Source organism: Cardiocondyla obscurior, linkage group LG18, assembly GCF_019399895.1.
Source record: "Cardiocondyla obscurior isolate alpha-2009 linkage group LG18, Cobs3.1, whole genome shotgun sequence".
NCBI lineage: Eukaryota > Metazoa > Arthropoda > Insecta > Hymenoptera > Formicidae > Cardiocondyla > Cardiocondyla obscurior.
In genome coordinates, this window is record NC_091881.1 from 762,656 (window position 1) to 783,259 (window position 20,604).

The following is a 20,604-nucleotide window of genomic DNA, read 5'->3' on the forward strand; positions in this document are numbered from 1 at the left end:
TCTTATACTTACAACGAACAATAAATTTGATTAATCACAAGAATATAAAACTCAACAAAAAATACACTCCAAACTAAATTAAATATTTAATCGCATTCTTGTTTTCAGGACAAAGTAATTAAACTCGGAGGCTTGAGTTCACACAGAAGAATTTTGAGTTATCATATCATACGAAGCATCTGAAAAATAATCAAGCATTATCACGCACAATCACGTATTTTTGATTTCTTTTTTATTTGTTAGTAGTCTTTTTTTAGATCTATGTACAATAAATATTGATGTATTTTTATACATTATTAATTATCTTATTATTCAATTACTCTAAACTAGGCGATCCGCCGGTTTTTCTTTCGTTTTTCTTTTCGTTCTCTCGTCTGAAAAAATTAAACTCGTAACGTTTCGTACCATAAATATATTATTTTTTTTGTCGTCACGACCGTTCCGCGAAGCGTCGCCCACAACGAGGGAGGGAAATTACGCGGTTTCGGGGTAATATGTTGACGGTAACGTTGCTTACGTTACCGATTTTTTTTTTTTTCCTTTTTCCTTTTCCTTCATTTCGCGAAGGGAAATCGACGTACGCGCGCGCTTCCTCTCGCGATTTCGATACAAAAAATAATTTCGGCACGAGTCCCGCGACGCTTCGTGGAAAGGCCTGATTGCGCGCTCCGTTATTCTTTCCGAAACTAGAGCTACCCTCTCGCGATATTAGGTAATAAAAACATATAATAATGAATGCCGAACGAAGGCGTGACATCGTATATGTGACAATTAAAATATAACGTATGATTACATTTCCCGTGTGAGCCTGTATGCATGTATGTGAGTGTGATAAGAGTGTGTGTATGTGCGTGTTGCGTGTATTTCATCTGTCACAATAATAATGATTATTAATGATAATAATAATTAATAATAACAATTGATAAAAATTATGTGAACGATAGCGTTGACGATCGAGATTGAAGATTTTACATTGGTGAGACGATGTCGGCGACAATTAATCGACTTTCGTAATAATACAATGAGGATTATCATAGCAGTTACGCAGTTACCTTTTTTTTTTCTTTATAATACAGTAAAGTACAAGTGTGCCAACTTAAACAACAATGCTCAACAATTGATAATATCAAACAGAATATTATTCGTAAATATATTTATATATATTTATATATATAAATACATAAAACGTAACACTGCTGCGGTTTCGCGAAGGAATGCCCTACTAAAAATAGGTATCCGCATTTCTTACTTTTTATTTTTTTTTTTTCCCCTCACTTATCCTTTCTTTCTTTCAAATTAGAGACGAAAGGCAGCGGTACCTTGGTCGAAATAAATCCGTCAAGATAACGTCACGTTCCCCTTGTATTTTTCTTCTAATTGAAACGCACAAGTAAACGAACTCGTGCCTTCGGAGAATCACCGATCGATAACTATGATTAAATTGTACCTTGTGTGCAATCTTTGTCGACAAGTTAAGAATCAATTTAATACGAATCTTCTTCGAGTACGGAGGTCAGAAAGTATCCCACTATCAGCAGATGTCGGTGGAGAGATTAGATCTCTTTATTCTTTCTCCTCTTGTCTCTCTGAAATTTAACGTGTAGTTAAAATAATAATGAGCATTATATATTCGCATAACAATATCAGATATACTTGCGCATAACACACGCTAATACACTATGATAATTCACGAATATATTTTACTCAGTCAAAAAAAAAAATAAAAATAAAAAAAAATAAAAAAAAAATAAAAATATAGCAGCATACTTGAACACTTGAATTATCAAACGTAAATCCTGTTTCTGTTGCAAGTGCGTCACTAAGTTCTCTCGCGATACGCGGCACTATCCAATAGTAGCGAGATAAGAATCGTCGTCTTCGGAGGCTGTATAAAGTACCTGGATCAAAAAGAAGGTTGCAAAGACTCAAATCTCGTTGGCAAACAGCACTGATGAAGACAGCGAATGTTGGTTGAAAAAGTCAGTACCACCAATGCGATGTCGGTCACGTAGTTAAAAATTAAAGATGACTCGTCGAAGGTCGTATCGAAGAGAGCATTAACTTGTCGCGCGAAGAAGTTAATTCGTCCGTTCGAACATCGAAGATAATGAATCGATTGAGAGTAGGTGAGCGCGATGGCTAGCGTGGTAGCTGGTGTCGTGGCTAACGCGGCCTCATGGAACTGTTGAGAGGTTGCATAAGACCACCGTTGATGTAGCCGTGATACGTGGTGTAGACAGCCGCCGGATTTTGTTGATGCGGATCTTGCGGATACGGAGCCGGCACATTGACTACACCAACCGGTAGTTGACTCGCCTGATTCATGAACCCGCCGAGCTGTGCTGCCTGATTCATGTATCCGGTGGTTGGTTGGGCTACGCGGTAACTGTACTGAGCGGCCATGAGATTCGTGTTGAGTGCTGCGACGTTCGGACTGACGCGGCTCGCGGCACTTTGCATCTGCGGGCAGGCACCACCCGGGTCGAGGGTCTGTCGATATAAACTCTCGCTGGGATATGGTTGCGTGAGCGACGGCATGTTATTCGCGGACGAACGCGAAGTAGATCGGCTGGGCGGTCCGGGCGTACCAGGAGGCACACTGTTGACATTATAATAATTTTTCGCATAACCTAGAGGACCAACTTGAGGTGGCGTCGGTAACTGCCGCGATGTCTGCGGTGGCGTCATAGTGTGCGGGATGGGCGGTGGTGGCGTGAGGTTCATCGCAGGTGGAGGCGTAGGCGGTATCATTTCCAAACCATTGGTCAGCTGCTGCAGTTTCGCCAGACTACACGAATTAGTGGTCTGGTGACTACCACCGGAGGCAGAAAGCGGGCTCGGCGCCGGAGTATGTGAATGCGGTGGCATCGCGCTTGTTTGTATGTAGAAATTTGTAGCGGTGGTACAAGGCGTTGGTGCACCAGAACGCCCGCTGCGATGTTGAATTACATAGGTATTCTGTGTAGGAAAGCCTTGCGAGCCCGCCACTGCCATGTAATTGCCCTGCGAAATCATTGCCATGTTATGTGAATGCGCGGCGTGCGGAGTATGCGAGTGAGGATGCGGTACTGCCGTGGGCACGCTCATCGACGACGGCGATTGTTGATACTGAGCCGGTACCGTAACGTGAGCAGTATGTGCCACGGTACTGCTATGACTGGTCTGTGATGTCGCGGCACTGTGCTGAGAACTCTGCGCGGCGTGTGACGTTGGTGGAGTGGCCCGATGTGACCTGCTGCTCTGCTGCGTCGATCTAGATCGATGCGTGGTCTGCGAACCGCTGGCGCGCTTACTGTGTGACTGAGACTGCTGTGGTGTTTGAGGCTGAGGTTGCTGCTGCTGCGATTGCGTCTGTTGAGACTGGCTGTGCGCCATACTTTGACTCTGCGCTTGCTGTGCCAGCGACAGCTGCATCGGCTGTGGCGTGTGTGATTGAGGCAATGGTTGCGGCGTATGGCTCTGTGGCAACGGTTGCGGACTCTGCGTAGGTATACTCTGTGGCGTATGCGATTGAGGCAATGGTTGCGGCGTATGGCTCTGCGGAAGTGGCTGCGGGCTCTGAGTCGGGATGCTCTGCGGAGTACGCGGTTGCTGAAGAGATTGCGGAGTATGTGGCTGATGCATCGGATGAATACTTGGATGATGACCCGGTGGAGTATGCTGCGGCATCGAACAGTCGGTGTACTGTACTTGTTGCGGCATATTTACCGACACTGACGACGTAACTGGTGTCGTAATCTGCATAGATACTGAAATCGGCACGCTTACAGACGGCGGGATAGATGGTAAAGCGCTGGGCGGTCTTTCCACGCTGTTTTGCGATGCAAGATCGCTGGCTATAGAAGTAGGCGACTCCAAACCTAACTGGCTTACGTCCAAGTCACATTGACTATAATGCAGCGAATGCACGGAATTAGTTGTCGAATCCGGTGTGTAGACTCCCATAGACGGCAGATCCGGTTGCGATGGCGGTGTTCTTTTTACTGAGCCTGGATTCTCTAAATGTGGAGTAGTTTTACCGCTCTCAGGCGAATGCTGTTTCAGCTCTTCCGTTTGATTCTGTAATTGCAACGTTGTATCTTGATTACTCTCCGCAGTGGAGAACATTTTTTCTTGCGACGCGAGAGGCTCGATTTCTGACGTTACCGTCGCGTTAATTAATACTCCCGCGTCTCTTTTCTCTATAGGCAAAGATTCTGTTTTTGCTCGCGAAACCAAAGACAGATCGATCTTCGTATCTTTCGACGTTTCGGGAACGAGCTCCTCTTTCAAAGAATTTTCACTCTCATCTTTTTTCGGTATAACATTGATCTCTGTTTTTTCGACTTCCTCTTCTTTTGGTGAAGCAACTGGTTCAGGTACTGATTTCGATGCCTCCGGACTGCAAACTGGACGCTTTTCAGTCTCGGAGTCTTTATCACATTCGTTTAAAGTTTCAGTCTGATCGTCGCCGACCGCTGGTGATAAATCCGCTGCTTCCGTCATCCGCAACGAATTTTCATCGTTGCTTTTCTCTTGACATTTGTTATCCGTTTTGTCGTCTTCGTACGATTCTTTTGCGGGGTTCTCTATGCTGGGCGAGGCCGATTGCGTCACGGGCTTAGGCGTCGGCACGGCTATTTCTTCCTCTTCACCTTCATCCTCATCGCCGCCCTCATATTCGCCAGAACTTGCGGATACTACTTCCGTTTCCGTGGGAACAGGTAAACCATTGTCTTCCGCGCTTTCGCTCTTGTTATCATTGTTACTTGAATGCTTCGTGGACGGTGATTCTAACGGTGGCACCGATGGCTGTTTATTATTTCGAACGGGAGAACTTTTTATCGACTCGGGCGGCGGAGATAATGGAGGAGGCGGTATCACAGGACTTTCAGCTCTGTTCTTCGTGCTGGGAGACTCCGGCGTTAATTGTGGCATTTTCAGAGCCTCCGCCGTCGTTTTACTACCTCTACTCCGCCTGGATACTGGCGAGCTTTTAATATCCCGCGCTTCTTCTTTACCATTACATTGCATCGTCTCCTCCAGAGCTTTCTTTTCCTTTGCCTGCATTTTCGTCTGCCGGTTGGTAACTTTCAACAAAAGATCATCCACTTTGCATTGTTTCTTTGCCGGCTTCGACGGACTCGGCGAGTCTAATTTCGGAGGTGTTTTTCTAGTATCCACCAAAGTTTCTTTCAGACTTTCTCTTTCTTTTGCTTTACTATCTCTGTCTCTGACTCTTTCTTTCTCTTTCTCACGATCTCGTTCAGTTTCCCGCTCTCTTTCTTTTTCTCTTAGAGATTCTCGCGTTCTTTTTCTACTGATTAATTCTATTTTCTCTTCTTCGGCCTCTATCCTTTCGGAATGTTTTCGTTTTCGTAAAGGCGTGATAACTGATTCAGATATAAGCGTTTTAGGTGGTCTAATTCTTCTTCTCGACATTGTTACTTGCGTTGATTTAGGCGAAATTATCGGAGTTGCGTTTCTTGTCGAACCAAGACTGCGCGCATTTCTTAGCGTAGATAAGGTCTTCGTTTCTGTTTCAGCTCGAGAATCTTTGCGACTTTCTGCGTTCTCAGTATTACGGCTTTCTCTCGCAGATTCTCTTAATTCTTTCATCGTTTTAATTTCCTTCGTATCTTTAACATCCCTGTCTTCTTTGGACGAAGCCTTGGACGAGTGAGAGGCTGTTGCTTTCTGTGAAGCTTTCGGTTTCAACGGGGTTGATTTTAATGGTGTTGATTTCAAAGATGTTGATTTCAAAGATGTCGATTTTAAAGATGTCGATTTTAAAGATGTCGATTTCAAAGATGTTGATTTTAAAGATGTTGATTTCAAAGATGTAGATTTTAAAGGAGTCGATTTCAAAGATGTCGATTTTAAAGGTGTCGATTTCCTTTGGCTTACTCTCCTACCTCGAGGCTTCTTTTTAATTTTCACTTTTTGTATTTTTTCAACGACAGCTGGCACGAGCTTAGGTTCTATCGCAGGAGACATTTCAGAACCAGTGTCACCGCTCTCCTCTGGATTTTGATACGGATTAGGAATTTGTGTGAGCAGCGGTATCCATCTGAGGCAATCGGGATCCAACTTGATGCGGAAACTTTTCCGTACTTTCACCATGTGAGCATCTACCTTGCTCCAATCAACTACCACAGCCACTTTACTAGTGTTCGCATCTCCCGGTAGATGAACTGATCTTATAAATCCGAGCAACTGCATCGCTGTTGCGATATCGTGCGCCGATACGCCAGTCTCTTTTGTAATGTCATTCAGCTTGACATTAGTATCGTTCCGATGCGTATCCAGGTACTCGAGTACTACGCTCTTCCAGAAGGAATGATACGACACTCGACCGAGATCCGAAAGTGGTTTCTCTGGCGTTCCCGGGATGCCTTCAACTTTGGATAGCAAGTAACTAAATTCTATAAGAAACCTGCCAAAACCTTGTCGTTGATACTGCGGTAAAGTCATAATGCAGGACACGTTATACCTCTGAGCTGGACAATGTTTCTCTTTGCTGAAGTAACCGACCAAATGACAACCGTATTTGTCGTTTTTGGTCATTGCGTAAAAGAGAAACGGTTCTACGTCGTAATAGAGAGTCTTGTGATCCAAAAATAACTTGGCTAATAAACACAGATTTTGACAGTATATTTTGTTTACGTTGCCATCAATCTGCAATATTAAAGCATTCGTATTAGTGGTTTCTTAATTAAACAAAAGAAAAAATTATAATATTTATTACGGTCACGTACCTCAAACACGGACAAATCATCGCACCTATAAATCTCGGTGGCAGGCGGATGTCGCCATTGACACTTATCCATATGCCTGTCTAATACCGCTCGGCTCTTTGTGTACTTGAGGCAAAATTCGCAGAAGAATAATTTCGGTAGTCGCGCATATTCCTGAGGGAACGGGCTGGAATACCATGTTTCAACCTCGTATCTACCGAATACTATCGCAGCGGGATTCCGTGGTGCATTTCCAGACGCATTTACCGTATTAACGCACAACGGTTGTTCATTCTCATCATTGCTGACTGTCAGCTGAGCTCTTTCGCGAGCCTCCTTAATGAGATCCACGTCCTTCTGCGTAACTCCTGGTGGTAATGTCTGCGGCACAATCAGTTCCTCTGTAAAAAGACAAAAAATTATTACGAATGTTAACCGAATTCGTCCTGTGACTTGTATATGTTAACATTATCAACTTTCAATCATTTCTTTTCTATATTTTTCTTTCTCTAATCAAACAGCTTTATAATATATATATATATATATTTCATACATCAATTAACATTTAAGTCACCGATGCAATTGCTTTACGTACGAGACACTGCTACCTACGACTGCAATAGTTTGTTGTATGAGAAAATATAGAAAAAAATTATGTGTTTTACATGTAAAAAAGTAAACCTAACGAACAAAGTTATAAGTAAAAAATGTCATAAATAACTTGATATGATAGTTCAATGTTACATTATAATATCTTTGTGCGTATAGTTTAAAAATTTAAAACTTTAAAGTAAATATTTAATAATGTCACAAGTTATAAAGTAAAAGTTTACTGTAACAATGACACTCTTTAAATATTTTATTAAAAAGAAAAAAATTTTGTTAATTTTAATTTTTTATATTTTATTAATTATTAACCACGATTCAAATACTAATTATTTAAGTAATCTAATCTAACTTAAATGTCAAAAAAAAATAGGGTATTAGTCACGTCCTGTTGGAGAAATCAGTTGGTCAAATAGAGATAAAAAATTAATCGAACGGCATTAGCATAGTAACAATAGCAATCTAATATATGAGAAAAGAATGCGAATAATAATTCGTTTGCCGTTAATAATGTGAGTAGTATCCAAAGCAAAGCTGTGGGTTAGATTAGTTGGGATGTGTTGGCAGAGTATCAAAGTTGGCTCTTCGACGGCAGGAACTTTTCTTATTCTTTTTTTTTTCTTTTTTTTCGTGAAGGGGTAAAGGGGCGGTGGTATACAACAGTGCCTGCTAAGTGTCAGCAGCAGCAGGTAGGCTCCAGTGTGAATGGTACAAGAGGGCGGCTGAGTGAGGTTAAAGTGCCACCCAGTGCCGTTTATCTTCAGTGCCTGGAAATCGTATTTTGGTATTTTTTTTGTACAAGGAGGGGAGGAACAGAGAATAAGTCAGTCCAAAGTGTTTGATTAAGCGTCGTACAATATGCAAAATAGATTCCATTTAGCATAAAGTATACAAGCAAAATCAATTGTTCGTACATATTTTTGGAAAATAGAATTTGTCATCTGTCTCTGTAAGTTTACTTGTCAAAATTCAAGAAGACTTGTCTTACGCGAATGACGTATGGAAACCATGTCTATAATAAAAATTGATGAATTGACCGAAATAAAAAATAAGTTAAATATTATACTGTGTGAGACCAAAGTTTCTCTAAAAAAAATTGTGTGAATGTTATATGTACATGATATATGGTACATTTGTAGATGTGACAATGGTTATTTATCCTGTACAAATATCCTGAAAAAATGAAAATTGACTAAATCTAAAATACAGGATGAAGGTCTCTACATAAGGACGTATCCTCCAAAACTGTTTTAGTATTTTTTTGATTTTGACATCCATCTCCAAATGTATGTATGCATGGACAAAGGAAAAAATGCCAGAGCCAAGTAATAACATGATTAACAACATGCAATAACCACAATAGTGTCCACAGTGTAAAACAAATTAAACGAATGACGAACTGTCTTAATTAAAAAGACATATACATATTTTAATTTTTTTTTTAAACATCTGCAAATTGTCATTGGTTTTACACTATGTAGCAGATAAATGTTTTATCAAAAAAACATGATCGTTCGCAATCTCTTTTTAAATCAGTCATTATTATATATTAAATTGTAATTAATATTTTTAATATAAAATAAATTTTTTTTTTAATTAAATACGTTTTTAAATTGAATAATTACTGTACAATATAATCGGAACAGTCATGTTATTCTTGAAAAAAGTTATTGGTCATCAGACGCACGTGTACCACACAGTTTAATACACCACACCGCCAACACATCCACGTGGTCGTGAGCGAGGATTAGATTAGAAGGAAGTCTTCTCATGACTTTTTTTTAGGGTGCATCATTGAGGTTAGGATTTGTGAATGGATGGGGTAGACTCTTACCCTTCCTGGTGGAGCAGGGTGTCGCGCGGGGTGTCGTGGTGGTGTTGGTGGTGGTGGCGCTAGTACAGGCTCGTGGATTGGACTTTGGATTAGGATTTGACTTGACAGGATCGGAACCGAGGCCTGAGGATTTCGCAACGGCGGGTACAGAGTGGCGTATCTGCGTACTTATATCCGAAGCTGATTGCTTCTTTCGTGAATGCTGCTGTTGTTGCTGCTGCTGCTGCTGCTGCTCGTGTCTCGACGGCGAGGATGCATCAGAGGCGCATTTTATAAGCGACGACGCGTCATCTCGCATTAACTTTCTCCTCTCGTGCTCGTGTCTTTTACTGTTCACCGCGGTTTTCACGAGATTCGAGGGCGTCATTCTCGGCAATTTCTCATCAAGCGAGCTTAATACATTCTCATCAGAAGGTACAAAAATACCGGGCTTCGGTACTCTTGATATCTCGGTGATAGCTTCAGTCTTTTTACGATCTTTGAGTTTATTCGTACCAGATGAGTCTTCCACTTTATTTCTTTGCGTGCTCCTCGGGATTTTGTTCGCTCGAACAGTATCCTCGGTATTAGGCCTTTTTCTTCTATCTGGCGCGTAATTCGGCGCCGGTGCACCGGCCAGTCTCGCCCTGCTGTTCGCAGGTGCTGAAAAAAAGTGACTCAAGCCATCAAATAGACTTTTCAATTGGCCAATTCCAGGTTTAACCTTGTTATCCGCGCTCGTATGACCGATCGTCTGCGTGCTGTTACGTTCGGTTTTTTCTTTCTTTTTACTGTCGGATGAACTGGCTGCTGCGGCTGGTTGTTGTATATGCAAACCAAATGTTGGCGTATCGCCCACGTTGAGTTTCGGTAATGACGCACCAAAGGTGTTTGTAATATTACTGAAGAAAGGCGATTCTGCGTTCAGTTTGGCGGCGGCAGCAGCAAAGCCCCACGGCTTGTCCTCGTTGAGGTCACAAATGAATGGTGCCTTCGCCTTAGGAGACTCTATTCTGCCATCCTGAGCTTCATCCGACGAAGAGGAGTCACTGCTCTCGCTTGAGCTATTGCCCTCCTCGTCGTCTTCGTCGTCTTGATCGTCATTTTCATCGCTACTATCGCTACCATCCGAGCTTTCGCTGCTATTACCGGGCTCGCTACTGCTGCTGCTACTGCTGCTAGATACTCGCGACGTTGCGACTTTCTTCGGATTCGTAGTACCGCCCCGAGTTGACCTAACGTTAACGCTCCGCGAGGGCCTAGATTTATCACCGCCCCCCACCCGCTTCAATTTACTGTGTTCGGCATTAAACGCGCTCAATCTAAAAAACTTTTGCTTCTCCTTTGAAATCCTGTCGTTCTTTTCCTCTAGCAGCCTACCCTGGCCTGCGAGTGGGGTGGGGGGTTGTGGTAAAGGAGAGGAAATCAAAGGTGGTTGACGAGGGGAGACAACACCCGCATTACCGTCCGAGCTGTTGTCCACCTGAGTCACTCCCGTGCTGCCTTTCTTGCCTGGAGTTGCGTTCGCCAAGCATTTTCTGGATACCATCGATCTGCAATAAATTCAACAAAGTGCATATTGATTTTGATATAGAAAATTGCATTAATATATATTAATTTAAATTTTAATTCTATTTAAATTATTCTAATCGTTAATCGAATACACTCACTTTCGACTCTCGCGTAACTTGCTGAGCCTCTTCCTCGCGCTCGTTGGCGTGTCATCGGTCGAATTCGTATCCTGCGTCTTGCCGCGTTTCCCGTCGTCCTTGCTCACCGGGGTATGCGCCGTTTGACAGTGCCGACACTTCCAGGGTGCCTTGTTTTTCTTGTCGAGGGCAGGATCGAGGCAAGCGGGATGGAAACATTTTACGCAGCCGGCGCACTTGACGAGATAATTCTGCGACTCCCGTTCTAGCTGACAGCCAGCACAGGTTGGCGAACAGTCGTCGCAAGACCAGGTTATTCCTCGATCGACGAGCACCGAGAGATCCGCAGGCGCGCAGGAATTGTGCAGAGCCGCGCCACAGACGCTGCACCTGCTTAGCTTCTCGTTGGCATTCCGTTTGCTGTTGTTGTTGTTGCCAGCCATCGTGGCACCCAGGCACTCTCTGCATATCGGCAATGGAGCTGGCAGCTGCGAAATAGATAAAAATCTATCAGTCTTGAGTAATATTATAAATATAAATATCATAAAAATATAATAAGACTATCCATTAAAGTATAACTTAACTTGTGCGTATGCGCGGTAATGAGATATAACGTCAGATCTTCAAATAAATCTCGACATTTAAATGCGCAAAATTTTATAGAAACTTATAAAAGTAGTTTGGACAGCAAAAATTTCCGAAGTCTTGGCGCGCTATCTGCGTATCAGCCTCCACATATCGGCGATTCGATACCATCTATCATTACGTATCGCATATGTAAAAGGTGAGTAAGTCCCGGCGTGGAACGTAATTATTCATTTCAATGCCGGTAACGCGGCAATACTGGCTAGACACTGCGCGGGTACTTTTATGCGTCGGAGGGGTGCATCTTATTAAGAGCGCGTTGCGCCAACGATGCAGCAACTATATAGCGATTATTTCCAAGAAACGGTCCTTCACAAATATTCTCTACACGCGCGGAAACGTAACAAAGTAGTATCTTTCACTGTTCTCTCGTCCTCGTTTTTAAATCTCAAATTTTAAAAAAATATCTTGGAGCTTACGATAAATAAAAATAAATAATTTTAATTTATATAACACAATTTTAATTAAAAGTTATATTAATCGTATTAGCAATTTAATGAGAGAGTAACGTAGTAAAGTCAAAGGGCAATGAGACGCAAGTGATTCTTAAAAAGACGGACACGGGGGGCTGGCTGCTGTTTTTCTTAATCCAAAGAAGACAATAAATTAGTGAGAAAATATATATGCGGGCAAAAGCAGCCTCCGTTTCTCGCACCAGGCCGCTGCCTGCGACCTGTTGCACGATTCGACGACTTGCTGTATTGGCGCTTTTATGCGTGCATCCTGCTGCAAATGCTTCACGCGCCAACGTCACCCGTTAATTCCATTCCGCGACGGAGTCGCGCGAAACACGCCCCGGGTCATTGCGATTCAAGGCATATCGCCCCGCTGTGTCGGGCCGTTACCAATACTGACAATTCAATTGGATGCTCAAATTAGTTGCATCGCATTACCAAACAAAGTCCGACGGCGGTATGTCAAGTCGCACCACCCTCTGGCATGTCTCCGATAAAACCCTCAAAATCTATTTGTTCCAGCTATTTAATTTGCAACTTATTTAAATAGATATTTAACGAGTCACATAAAACTCGATGCCGTCCGCCGTCTTTCCGGAACGGCACCAAATAGTTCGCGATAAGAAAATTCAACAAAATTTGCTTCGAATCTCTCAGCTTTTTTTCCGACTAATATATGTATCAAGAGATTACTACTCGACAGAATTGCCAGCGTGCTCCACATATTTCCTCGGCGACTAATAATACACGCGCAATCGGCGTTCTAGTAGAAACCTAGCCAAGTGAGTTCCATTTCGCGGGATCGCTTGAGAATCAATAACTTTCTGGGAGGTATTTTTATTCGGGCGACTCGGGTTAGCGCGCGGGACCAACGCGGGCTGACCATCGCTGACGAGTCGCGATCGACCGCGGCCGGGTCTCGCCCGCTATGTTATTTTCAAAATGGTCGTTCTCCGGAAAACAGCGCGCGGCCGGCAATCGATCGCATCCGAGGTCGACGATTTGCGGCGCAATGACGACGGCCGCAGGGTAAAAAAAAAAAAAAAAAAAAAAGCGCGGGAAATGGACGTCAAGCAACGTACGCCGCTCGTCATTCCTCCTTTCTCTCGCGCGCGCGGGAGAAAAAGGGAGATAAAGCCACCTGATGCGCGACGAGGGTGTATCGGTGGTAGTACCCGCGTCGGCGCGTCGCGATTTTTCGCGCTCGAAACGTGGCGAGAGAGAAAAAAAAAAAGAGCGCGATTCCGCGGGTGGAGGATCAATAAGAGAGAAACGTTATACAAAACGAGCCCGACGGAAGTCGTCCCGGCGCGATCTCGACCTTTCGGCTCCTTCCGGCCCGTTCTCCAGCCGCGACCTCCTCCCCCCCGTCGTCCCACTCGAGCGGTCGCCAACCGACATTCCCAACATCGCCGGAACGTGAGCACTACGGCGTGACCCGGCAATACTTTTCCGACTTCGAGTCGTGCCTCGGTCTTGTTTGCGCGCGAGCTGAGCGGTGCGTAACGCATGCGACTCGGTGGGAAGAGATCCGCGATTAGATTCGACGTATATACCAATGTTGCCTCCACACGCCTTACGACTCGAACGATCTAAGCAGTTTGCTCCGTTTGTTCCATTGTCAATTTTGTGTTGATCGCGAGAACGATCTGGTCTGTGCAGCGTACTAGATTTAGGAAAACTATTATTGAAGCGTGAAAGGTGAATCCTCAATACAGAGCTACCACAGAGTTTAATGATGATTGCACGCGTTGGAATTTCCAGTCATTCACTCGAGATTTTACTATTACTCTGTTCAGTTTTAAATAAAAACTGAAATTAAATGATTACCTTTATTAATACTTCTTAGAATTTTAGCAGTAATAAAAATTTTCATAACTAGCATTATAATGGCTAATTAAAGTTGACAAATATCTCAGTACTTTCAGTTAATTTTACTATTCGATTGCATGCTGAGATTAGACGTATGTATATTATCTGAAATAAGATAAAATTAGATTCCTATCTTTAAGAAATTATATCAGTGAAAATACACAGAAAATAAGAGGCTGCAATCAAATCAACATCTTGGCTGGTAAATTTGGTGGATCGCAGGACGCGTTTCCCTGAAAATGATTCATCAACGACGCACGTACGACGCAAGCTGGTTAAAATGACTCACCTTAGGTGCAGGCGGTGTCGCGGGCGGCGTATTACTGGCATCGTTCAACTTCTTGAAAAACGGCGGCCTGTCCGTTTGCCGGAAGAGCTTGCCATCCTGAAGTACCAGCCCCCGGTCAACCGCTCGCTTGGCAGAGAGCTTAAGAGCGATTCTAAGGTCGCCATCAGTATCCTCCTCGACGGTATGGCTCTGCCTAAGGTACCTCTCGATATTTCTCAAAGTCGAACCTTCGCGCTCGCCAAGTTCGCGCACAGCCTTGCTCAAAACCTTGCTTATGTCTGTCGATTTGGTGACCTTGAGCTTCTTCGTTTGGAGTATACCTGGATCCTTGTACGAGGACTGACCCTTGTTGAAGATCTTGAGCACGTCGCCTCGTTTGACGGCGAACTCCAGGTGCTCGGCGATTTCCTCCTCGTGGAAGTTGTGGTGCTGGCGTATCGCGTGACATATTCGCTCGACGCTCGGCCGCTGCTTCTGACTGCGGATCTTCCGGATCGCGTCTAGAAACCATGCCGACCACGTCTCGGGCAACTCGGACTCGTCCATCGCGTCTCCGTCGGCGGCGCGAACGGCGCGGACGGCGACGACGACGACGGTGACGAAGTCACGGCCAGTGCTTCTCCCCTTGTTCTCTGCCTCCTCCGCCTCCTGCCGATTGGCGACGTCACGGTCAACGGTGGACGTTTACATTCTGCATGACTCTTCGCTTTCCCGGCTTGGATGCTAAGCCCTCTCCGCCTCCTCACGTTCTCACCGCGGGCTATTGCGCTGACCCTGAAACCAGAGTGCGATTCAAGAGGGTTGCAAAAGTCGCGCGTGGGAGTTTGCCGGAGTTTCGGCTCCCGGCGCTAAACGATCCTTCCGACGCGTCGCGCTCATATTACATTCTTTAACTTATCAAATCATTTTTTTTTCTTTTTTTTTTACGAGCGTTGTACAAAAATAGCAATACGCGACGGCACGTTAAAACAAATTTTACTTGCGCTTGTTTAGCGCGCGCTTCGTTGTCAGGCTCGAGAGCATGAAGGTAATCCTCGCGTGCTCGCAACGTTCAAACTCGTCGAAATTATACCGACTTAGGAGATCAGTATATTATACAGATTTATTCGACGCGCGTCTTTGTCCGCGTGGAGTTATACAACACCGCGTGTTCGATTCTTTACGATCGGGTCACGCGATTTTTGACTCCGCTCGTAAACGACTTGTCCGGTTTCCCCCCTGAGCGATGAACTTTCTCCTGCGCGCGTGTGTACGCCGTGCGTGCATGCGTGAGTCGTGGGGGCGCGCGCGCACAAACACACACACATTGCGGTATGGAGCAAATATTTAAAATCACCGTGCTCGACTGCGCGTATTGCGCAACAACGCGCCAACAGCTCAGCCGTGTGCTGCGGATTATTAAAGTCGGTCGCGCGAATACGTAGCATTGAACCGTCGCCGTGGGATCTGCGCGAGGTCGTGATACGACGAAAAATAAGAATAGAGCAGGTATATCGATTGATCGCCGAGGTAACTGCCTCCGACAAGGAGCCACGAAAATCCGAATTCTAAGACCCCGACGACGAGCCACCGTTTTACACACGCTCGACCGCTTTAAAGCGGACGTTTCCCTGATAAGCTTCACCTGACGGCCACCTATCATGCATCTTTATCTATTTAAGAACGAAAATAAAGACAGACGCGTACAATGTTTACCTTGACAGGTGAAACTTGAACAGTCGACCCTTAATCGTTTAAGTAACGCTGTTTTACTTTTTTGTGAATAGTAAATTTACACAAAAAAAGAAAAAAAAAATGTAGAAAAAAGAAACTCACTTTAATATTAAATAATAATTCAAAAGTTTCGAAGTAAAACAAGCGCGCTGATTTGGAAAAAGACTTCTTGGAACAAAGTTGAGAAGCCACACGAAGGTTTCTCGCAACCTTTTCCCTGGAAACGTTGTCAAATTAACTGCTATACTTTCGGCTAAAAAACACAAAAAAAAAAGAATAAAAAAAAGAAAGAAAAAAAAATTAACTCTCGTTAGCTTTTGCAAGTTTCTGCTGGTCTAAGCGTGAGAAACATTATGCCTGGCATTAGTGGTCGGCGCGGTTTAAACGTTCCTGATTGAGTACGTGTATGCAGCGTTCATTTGGTGCACGCGGGATACACGAGGCGCAATTCTCAGGCAAGAATAGCTGAAGAGTTCGGCCGCGGGTCGAGGCAGAACCATTGTTCGAGAGGAGACAAAGACCACCCACCGTTTTTCGTGCAATATCCATATCGCCCGGCTCCGATCACCGACGAAAATCGCGTTAAAAGATGACGCTCGCTTGGCAATTGGATAACAGCCGCTTAATCCGGAATTACATTACTTAGCTGCAAATATCTCCCGTTTACTAAATGTAATTAAATCTACAGCCTCATTAACCTCTCCCTTCCTTTGCGAGGGTAAATTATTTTTCTAAGTCCGTAAAAACCACAATTCGTACAACAGTCTCGGGGGAATCGCGAATAATTAGCTTGAAAAGATAAATTAATTAATAACCGGCAAAGTAAGAGCGTTGCCGATCGAAAATAATTTTTACCGCGATAATCTGAGACTGAAAATTTCCGAAACCGCGCATTATATGTAGATCAGATATGTCTGATGAAATATTAATGAACACGAACGTTTTTTAATTCGTGGTCGAAAGCGACGGTAAGGAATTAATTAGACGAGAATCGGGCGACACAGCTGTAACGCCGGCGATGCGGTCGCGATACGAGTTGACCTAGGCCAATGATAATAAGTATACCGGCGGCTTAGGCGCCGACACCCGTCGAGGAGGGCGGAAAAAAAAAAAAAAGGCGACACCGACAGCAAACCGGCTTTGCCCTAACCCTCTTTAGCTACCGGAACACTTCTCACCATGTGCGCGTTCTATTCTCGAAGGTGACGTCTGCCTGGGGACGACGGTCCCCGGCTTTCCCGCCAAAACTTTACCCGACTTCCGACAACTAGTCTTCCCGGCTGTTCGCGACGCAATGAGACGCGCATAATGCAACAGCAGGAATTTTCCCATCCCCCAACAACCGGAAGACGGCTGCTTCGAAAACGCCCGGCCGTTCTGGAAGCTGTCGCCCTGCGAATAAATCTCCCGGAGAATATTTCCCTGGTAACTCGATGTTTTTCGGTGTAGAGGTATAATTGTAACTATCGAGCCCTAAAATCGGAAGCTTTTCTCCGGCTGAGAAGAAGGCGAAACAATCTATGCGAGACACGTGTACCGAAAATGCGGCTGTAGAATCGAAAGCGCACGGGTATTCTTCTTTTTTTTTAACAGATTGCGCGAATCGAATGCTCGCGCCGTCGCGGAAAATTCTATTGTCGAGCGATACTTGGAAAAAAAAAAAAAAAAAAAAAGAGGCCAGTTACGCGGCGCGTATTATTATCGCCGGAAGAATGACGCGACGGTTGACGCAACAACGCGGCGAAACGCACTGACGTTCGTCGTTGCATCGGCGTTGATTAGCGACCATTATCTCGGTTTTGTATTTTGAGACACAAACCGCTATCGAAGGAAAAAAGCGGCGAGTCATTAATATAGATTCCGGCGATGTTGACTGACGCCAATCGCGCTTATCTGCTTGCCCGTGGTAGTCGTGAGGTATCACGATTGTGGAAGGCGATTCTCGAAGAAACGCGGCCGAGAAATTGGGGGAAAAAAACCGTACGAGCACAAAGAGACGCGAGAAGCGTCCAGGTCGGGAGAGAAAAGATTGCGAGATTTCTTGCGCGGAAACGTCAATGGAATGCCACGCGTTTATCGCTGCGGTTTTATCGTGCGGCTTTAATGAGAGAAAGAGAGAGAGAAAAAAAAAAGAGATATGGTAGTACTCGCGTCTTTACTACGCATCGCCGGACTTTTAACGTCTCATTGACGAGTGCACGAGAGACGGTGCGAAAGAACGAAAAAAATAAAAAAATTAAAAAATTAAAAAAGAAAGGAATTTCCGCAACGGACGGCGGTACACTATCGGAGCGACGAAAACGCGGATGAGGTCCGAATTTCCGACGGAAAAATTATTAGGTCTTTCTGGGACGCGCTACAATTCTTGTAGACGAGTCCAGGATCGATCACTGCGTAGGACAGAATAGAGAGGGAAAGAGAGAGGTAGAAAGCGACGGAGGAAGGAGGCGAGAGAGCGGCCGGACTTCTCGCTCTCCTCTCCGTCGTGTTTCTTCACTCGCGCGCTGCTATCTTATTAGGCAAAATGAAATACCGGCTGAACGAACACGTCCGTCTGTTTGTCCGTCGTTCGTCCGGTTAAGACGATGGGCCGAGGGCGAAGAGAGGCCGCCGGCTGCGAGTGTTTGTCGGGGGCCCCTCTCGCCCGACAAACAAACGAACGAATGAGCGAACGAACGAACGAACGAACGAACGAGCGAACGAACGAGCGAGCGAGCGAGCGAGCAAGCTGAGCGACGGCGAGCGAAGGTGAGGACGCGAAGAAGAGTGGAGACAGAGAGAGAAAGAGGAAGAGGGAGAGAGAACGAGCCAGCTGCCGACGGCTACCGAGGAGCGGTTTGTCGCGAACGGACGACCCCAACTGCTGGCCGCCCGTCGCTCGGCGAAGCGTGCACGCGCGAGGAGCGTGTGTTCGTCTCGGCGGCGGAGTGTGATCGAAGCGACGCGAAAAGGCGGATGTAAAATAAAAAAAGAGATGTAGCTGAAAAGAGAAAGAGAGATCGCGCGCGACGAAAAGGTAAAAAAGCAGGGACGAATGAACGAGCGACCGATCGATCGGCCGTGGCGGAATATGAATTGGCGCGCTTGGACGGAAAATCGCGGGAACGCCGATGAACGGATTCGCGAGATCGGTGCCGCGCATTAAACGGCACTTTGCCGTCCGGCGGGTAGCCATTTTGAGTACCCGTTGTCGCACAGGATCCCACGACGTGCTGCGAATCGCGGTGAAACGAGCGGAGCGCCGACGTCATACGCGTTTGAGTTTGACAGCGACGACTGTAATGAGCTCGACACCAAGCTACGCAACGACGCGCTCGCGACGAACTAATCGAGACACGCAAAGGCAAGCGGTCTGTGGGGAAACGGCGATCGGAACGCGTCCTTCGAACGCCGTTGGCCGTCGGCGCCGGGACGGCCGAGAACGGGCGGCCGCCGTCGGAGCTGCCCGTGCGACGGGCAGCCATCTTGAGGCCGGAGTCGCACGGGCCGCTTCTCGGGCTCTCCGCTCTCCGCCGGACACCTCTCGCGCGCCGTCCGGGCGTATGCGCTCCTCCAACTCGCCGTCGTACGAGTCCGCGCGTGGACAGATGAACCGCGGCCCGACGGAAAAAACGTCCGGCGGCTTATCGCGCGTCGCAAAGCAAGAAATCCATCTTCGTCGTCGTTGTCGTCCTCACTCTATGTCTCTCTCTCTCTTTCTCTCTTTTCGTTGCGCGACCGCGGCCACCGCTCCCGGCCTCGCACGGCATCGGGCGACGGCGCCGACGGTCGCGTGGTTGCTCTTCCAGCACGCACGATACGTCTCGACGATAGCCCCAGACGGGCGGCGCGTTTACCTGTGCGCTGCAATCCCATCGATATATCCATAGAGCACGACGCGCGGCCGCGGGTCCAGCGGATGTACCGTAACACGGGAATACGTAATCACGATCACCAATTATCTCGCGACAACGGCGTCACATTTCACACAAATCAACAAAGGTTACCCACTTGACAAAGATGGCGGTCGCGCGGGGGTTACACGCTACGCGCACGCGATGGGGAGTGCACTGCGCACAGCGCGCGCTACTCCGCCTGGCTCACGACGGCGGAACCGCGAAGTATTGAAACTGCACGCGTTTCCGTCGGCCAATCACCGCCCCGCGGCCTCTCGCTCGATCACATGGCGTCTACGCCGAAATATACGTTGCGCGCGCGAATACGCGTCGCACGTACGTTGGTCGTACGCGCGTACGTCGCGAGACGACCGTGTGTTGGATTAACGCGCGCAATCGCGCATATGTCGCCGGTACGGTTGGACACGTTAATAATCTGGCCGTACACTCGGCGAGGTCCGACTATCGGTCGGTCGGGCACAAAACCACGTGCGATGCGAGTATCATGACGTAATGTCTGCCCGGAAAAAAAAAACGGGTTGACCAAAATTAATGATCGTTCGCACGAATGAATAGATGCGGAAGACGTTCGAGACGGGTTTCGTAAAAGACCACGTAGAAGCAAAATAAAAAACCGTGACGGAGAGAATTATTAAGCTGCGCGGTCTTTGACTTGGTTAATTGGTTAACATTGCTTGCACTCACAGGGACAAAAATCTCTTCGTTCTTCCGTAGAAGCGAGCTGCTTTCCCGCGTTCCGCGATTGCGCGAACGGACGAAAAACTATGCTCGAACGTCGCGTAGAGACAATCCGGCCAGCTGCGAATGACGATTAGCGACTTAGCGCATCCGTGACTGTTCCGTGCACACGATGATGCGCCGTTAATGCGCCCGACTCTATCACTACACGAATACGATCGCGCTGACCGGTCGCAGGTGTTGCGTGCGCGCGCGCGTGCATGCATACGTGC

The 20,604-nt window shown here is 46.1% G+C and overlaps 1 protein-coding gene across 4 annotated transcripts; it reads right to left on the minus strand.

The window, feature by feature from the left end:
* Window positions 1-215: 215 nt before the first annotated feature.
* Window positions 216-20,532, minus strand: Enok (enoki mushroom). 4 transcript variants are annotated; one of them, XM_070668951.1, is made up of 8 exons: window positions 19,595-19,758; window positions 14,046-14,819; window positions 10,806-11,272; window positions 9,157-10,688; window positions 6,738-7,117; window positions 1,988-6,657; window positions 1,768-1,898; window positions 216-1,586 (listed from the first exon to the last, which is right to left on the minus strand). In XM_070668951.1, exons 2-6 carry the CDS (start codon window positions 14,589-14,591, stop codon window positions 2,164-2,166), a joined length of 7,419 nt encoding a protein of 2,472 aa, XP_070525052.1. In that variant the 5' UTR covers window positions 14,592-14,819; window positions 19,595-19,758; the 3' UTR covers window positions 216-1,586; window positions 1,768-1,898; window positions 1,988-2,163. The 4 variants fall into 4 exon arrangements, with proteins under 4 accessions (XP_070525052.1, XP_070525051.1, XP_070525050.1 ...); XM_070668950.1 differs by lacking the exons at window positions 1,768-1,898; window positions 19,595-19,758 and adding an exon at window positions 20,339-20,532 and having other exon boundaries at window positions 1,899-6,657; XM_070668949.1 differs by lacking the exon at window positions 1,768-1,898 and having other exon boundaries at window positions 1,899-6,657.
* Between the last annotated feature and the right edge of the window lie 72 nt (window positions 20,533-20,604).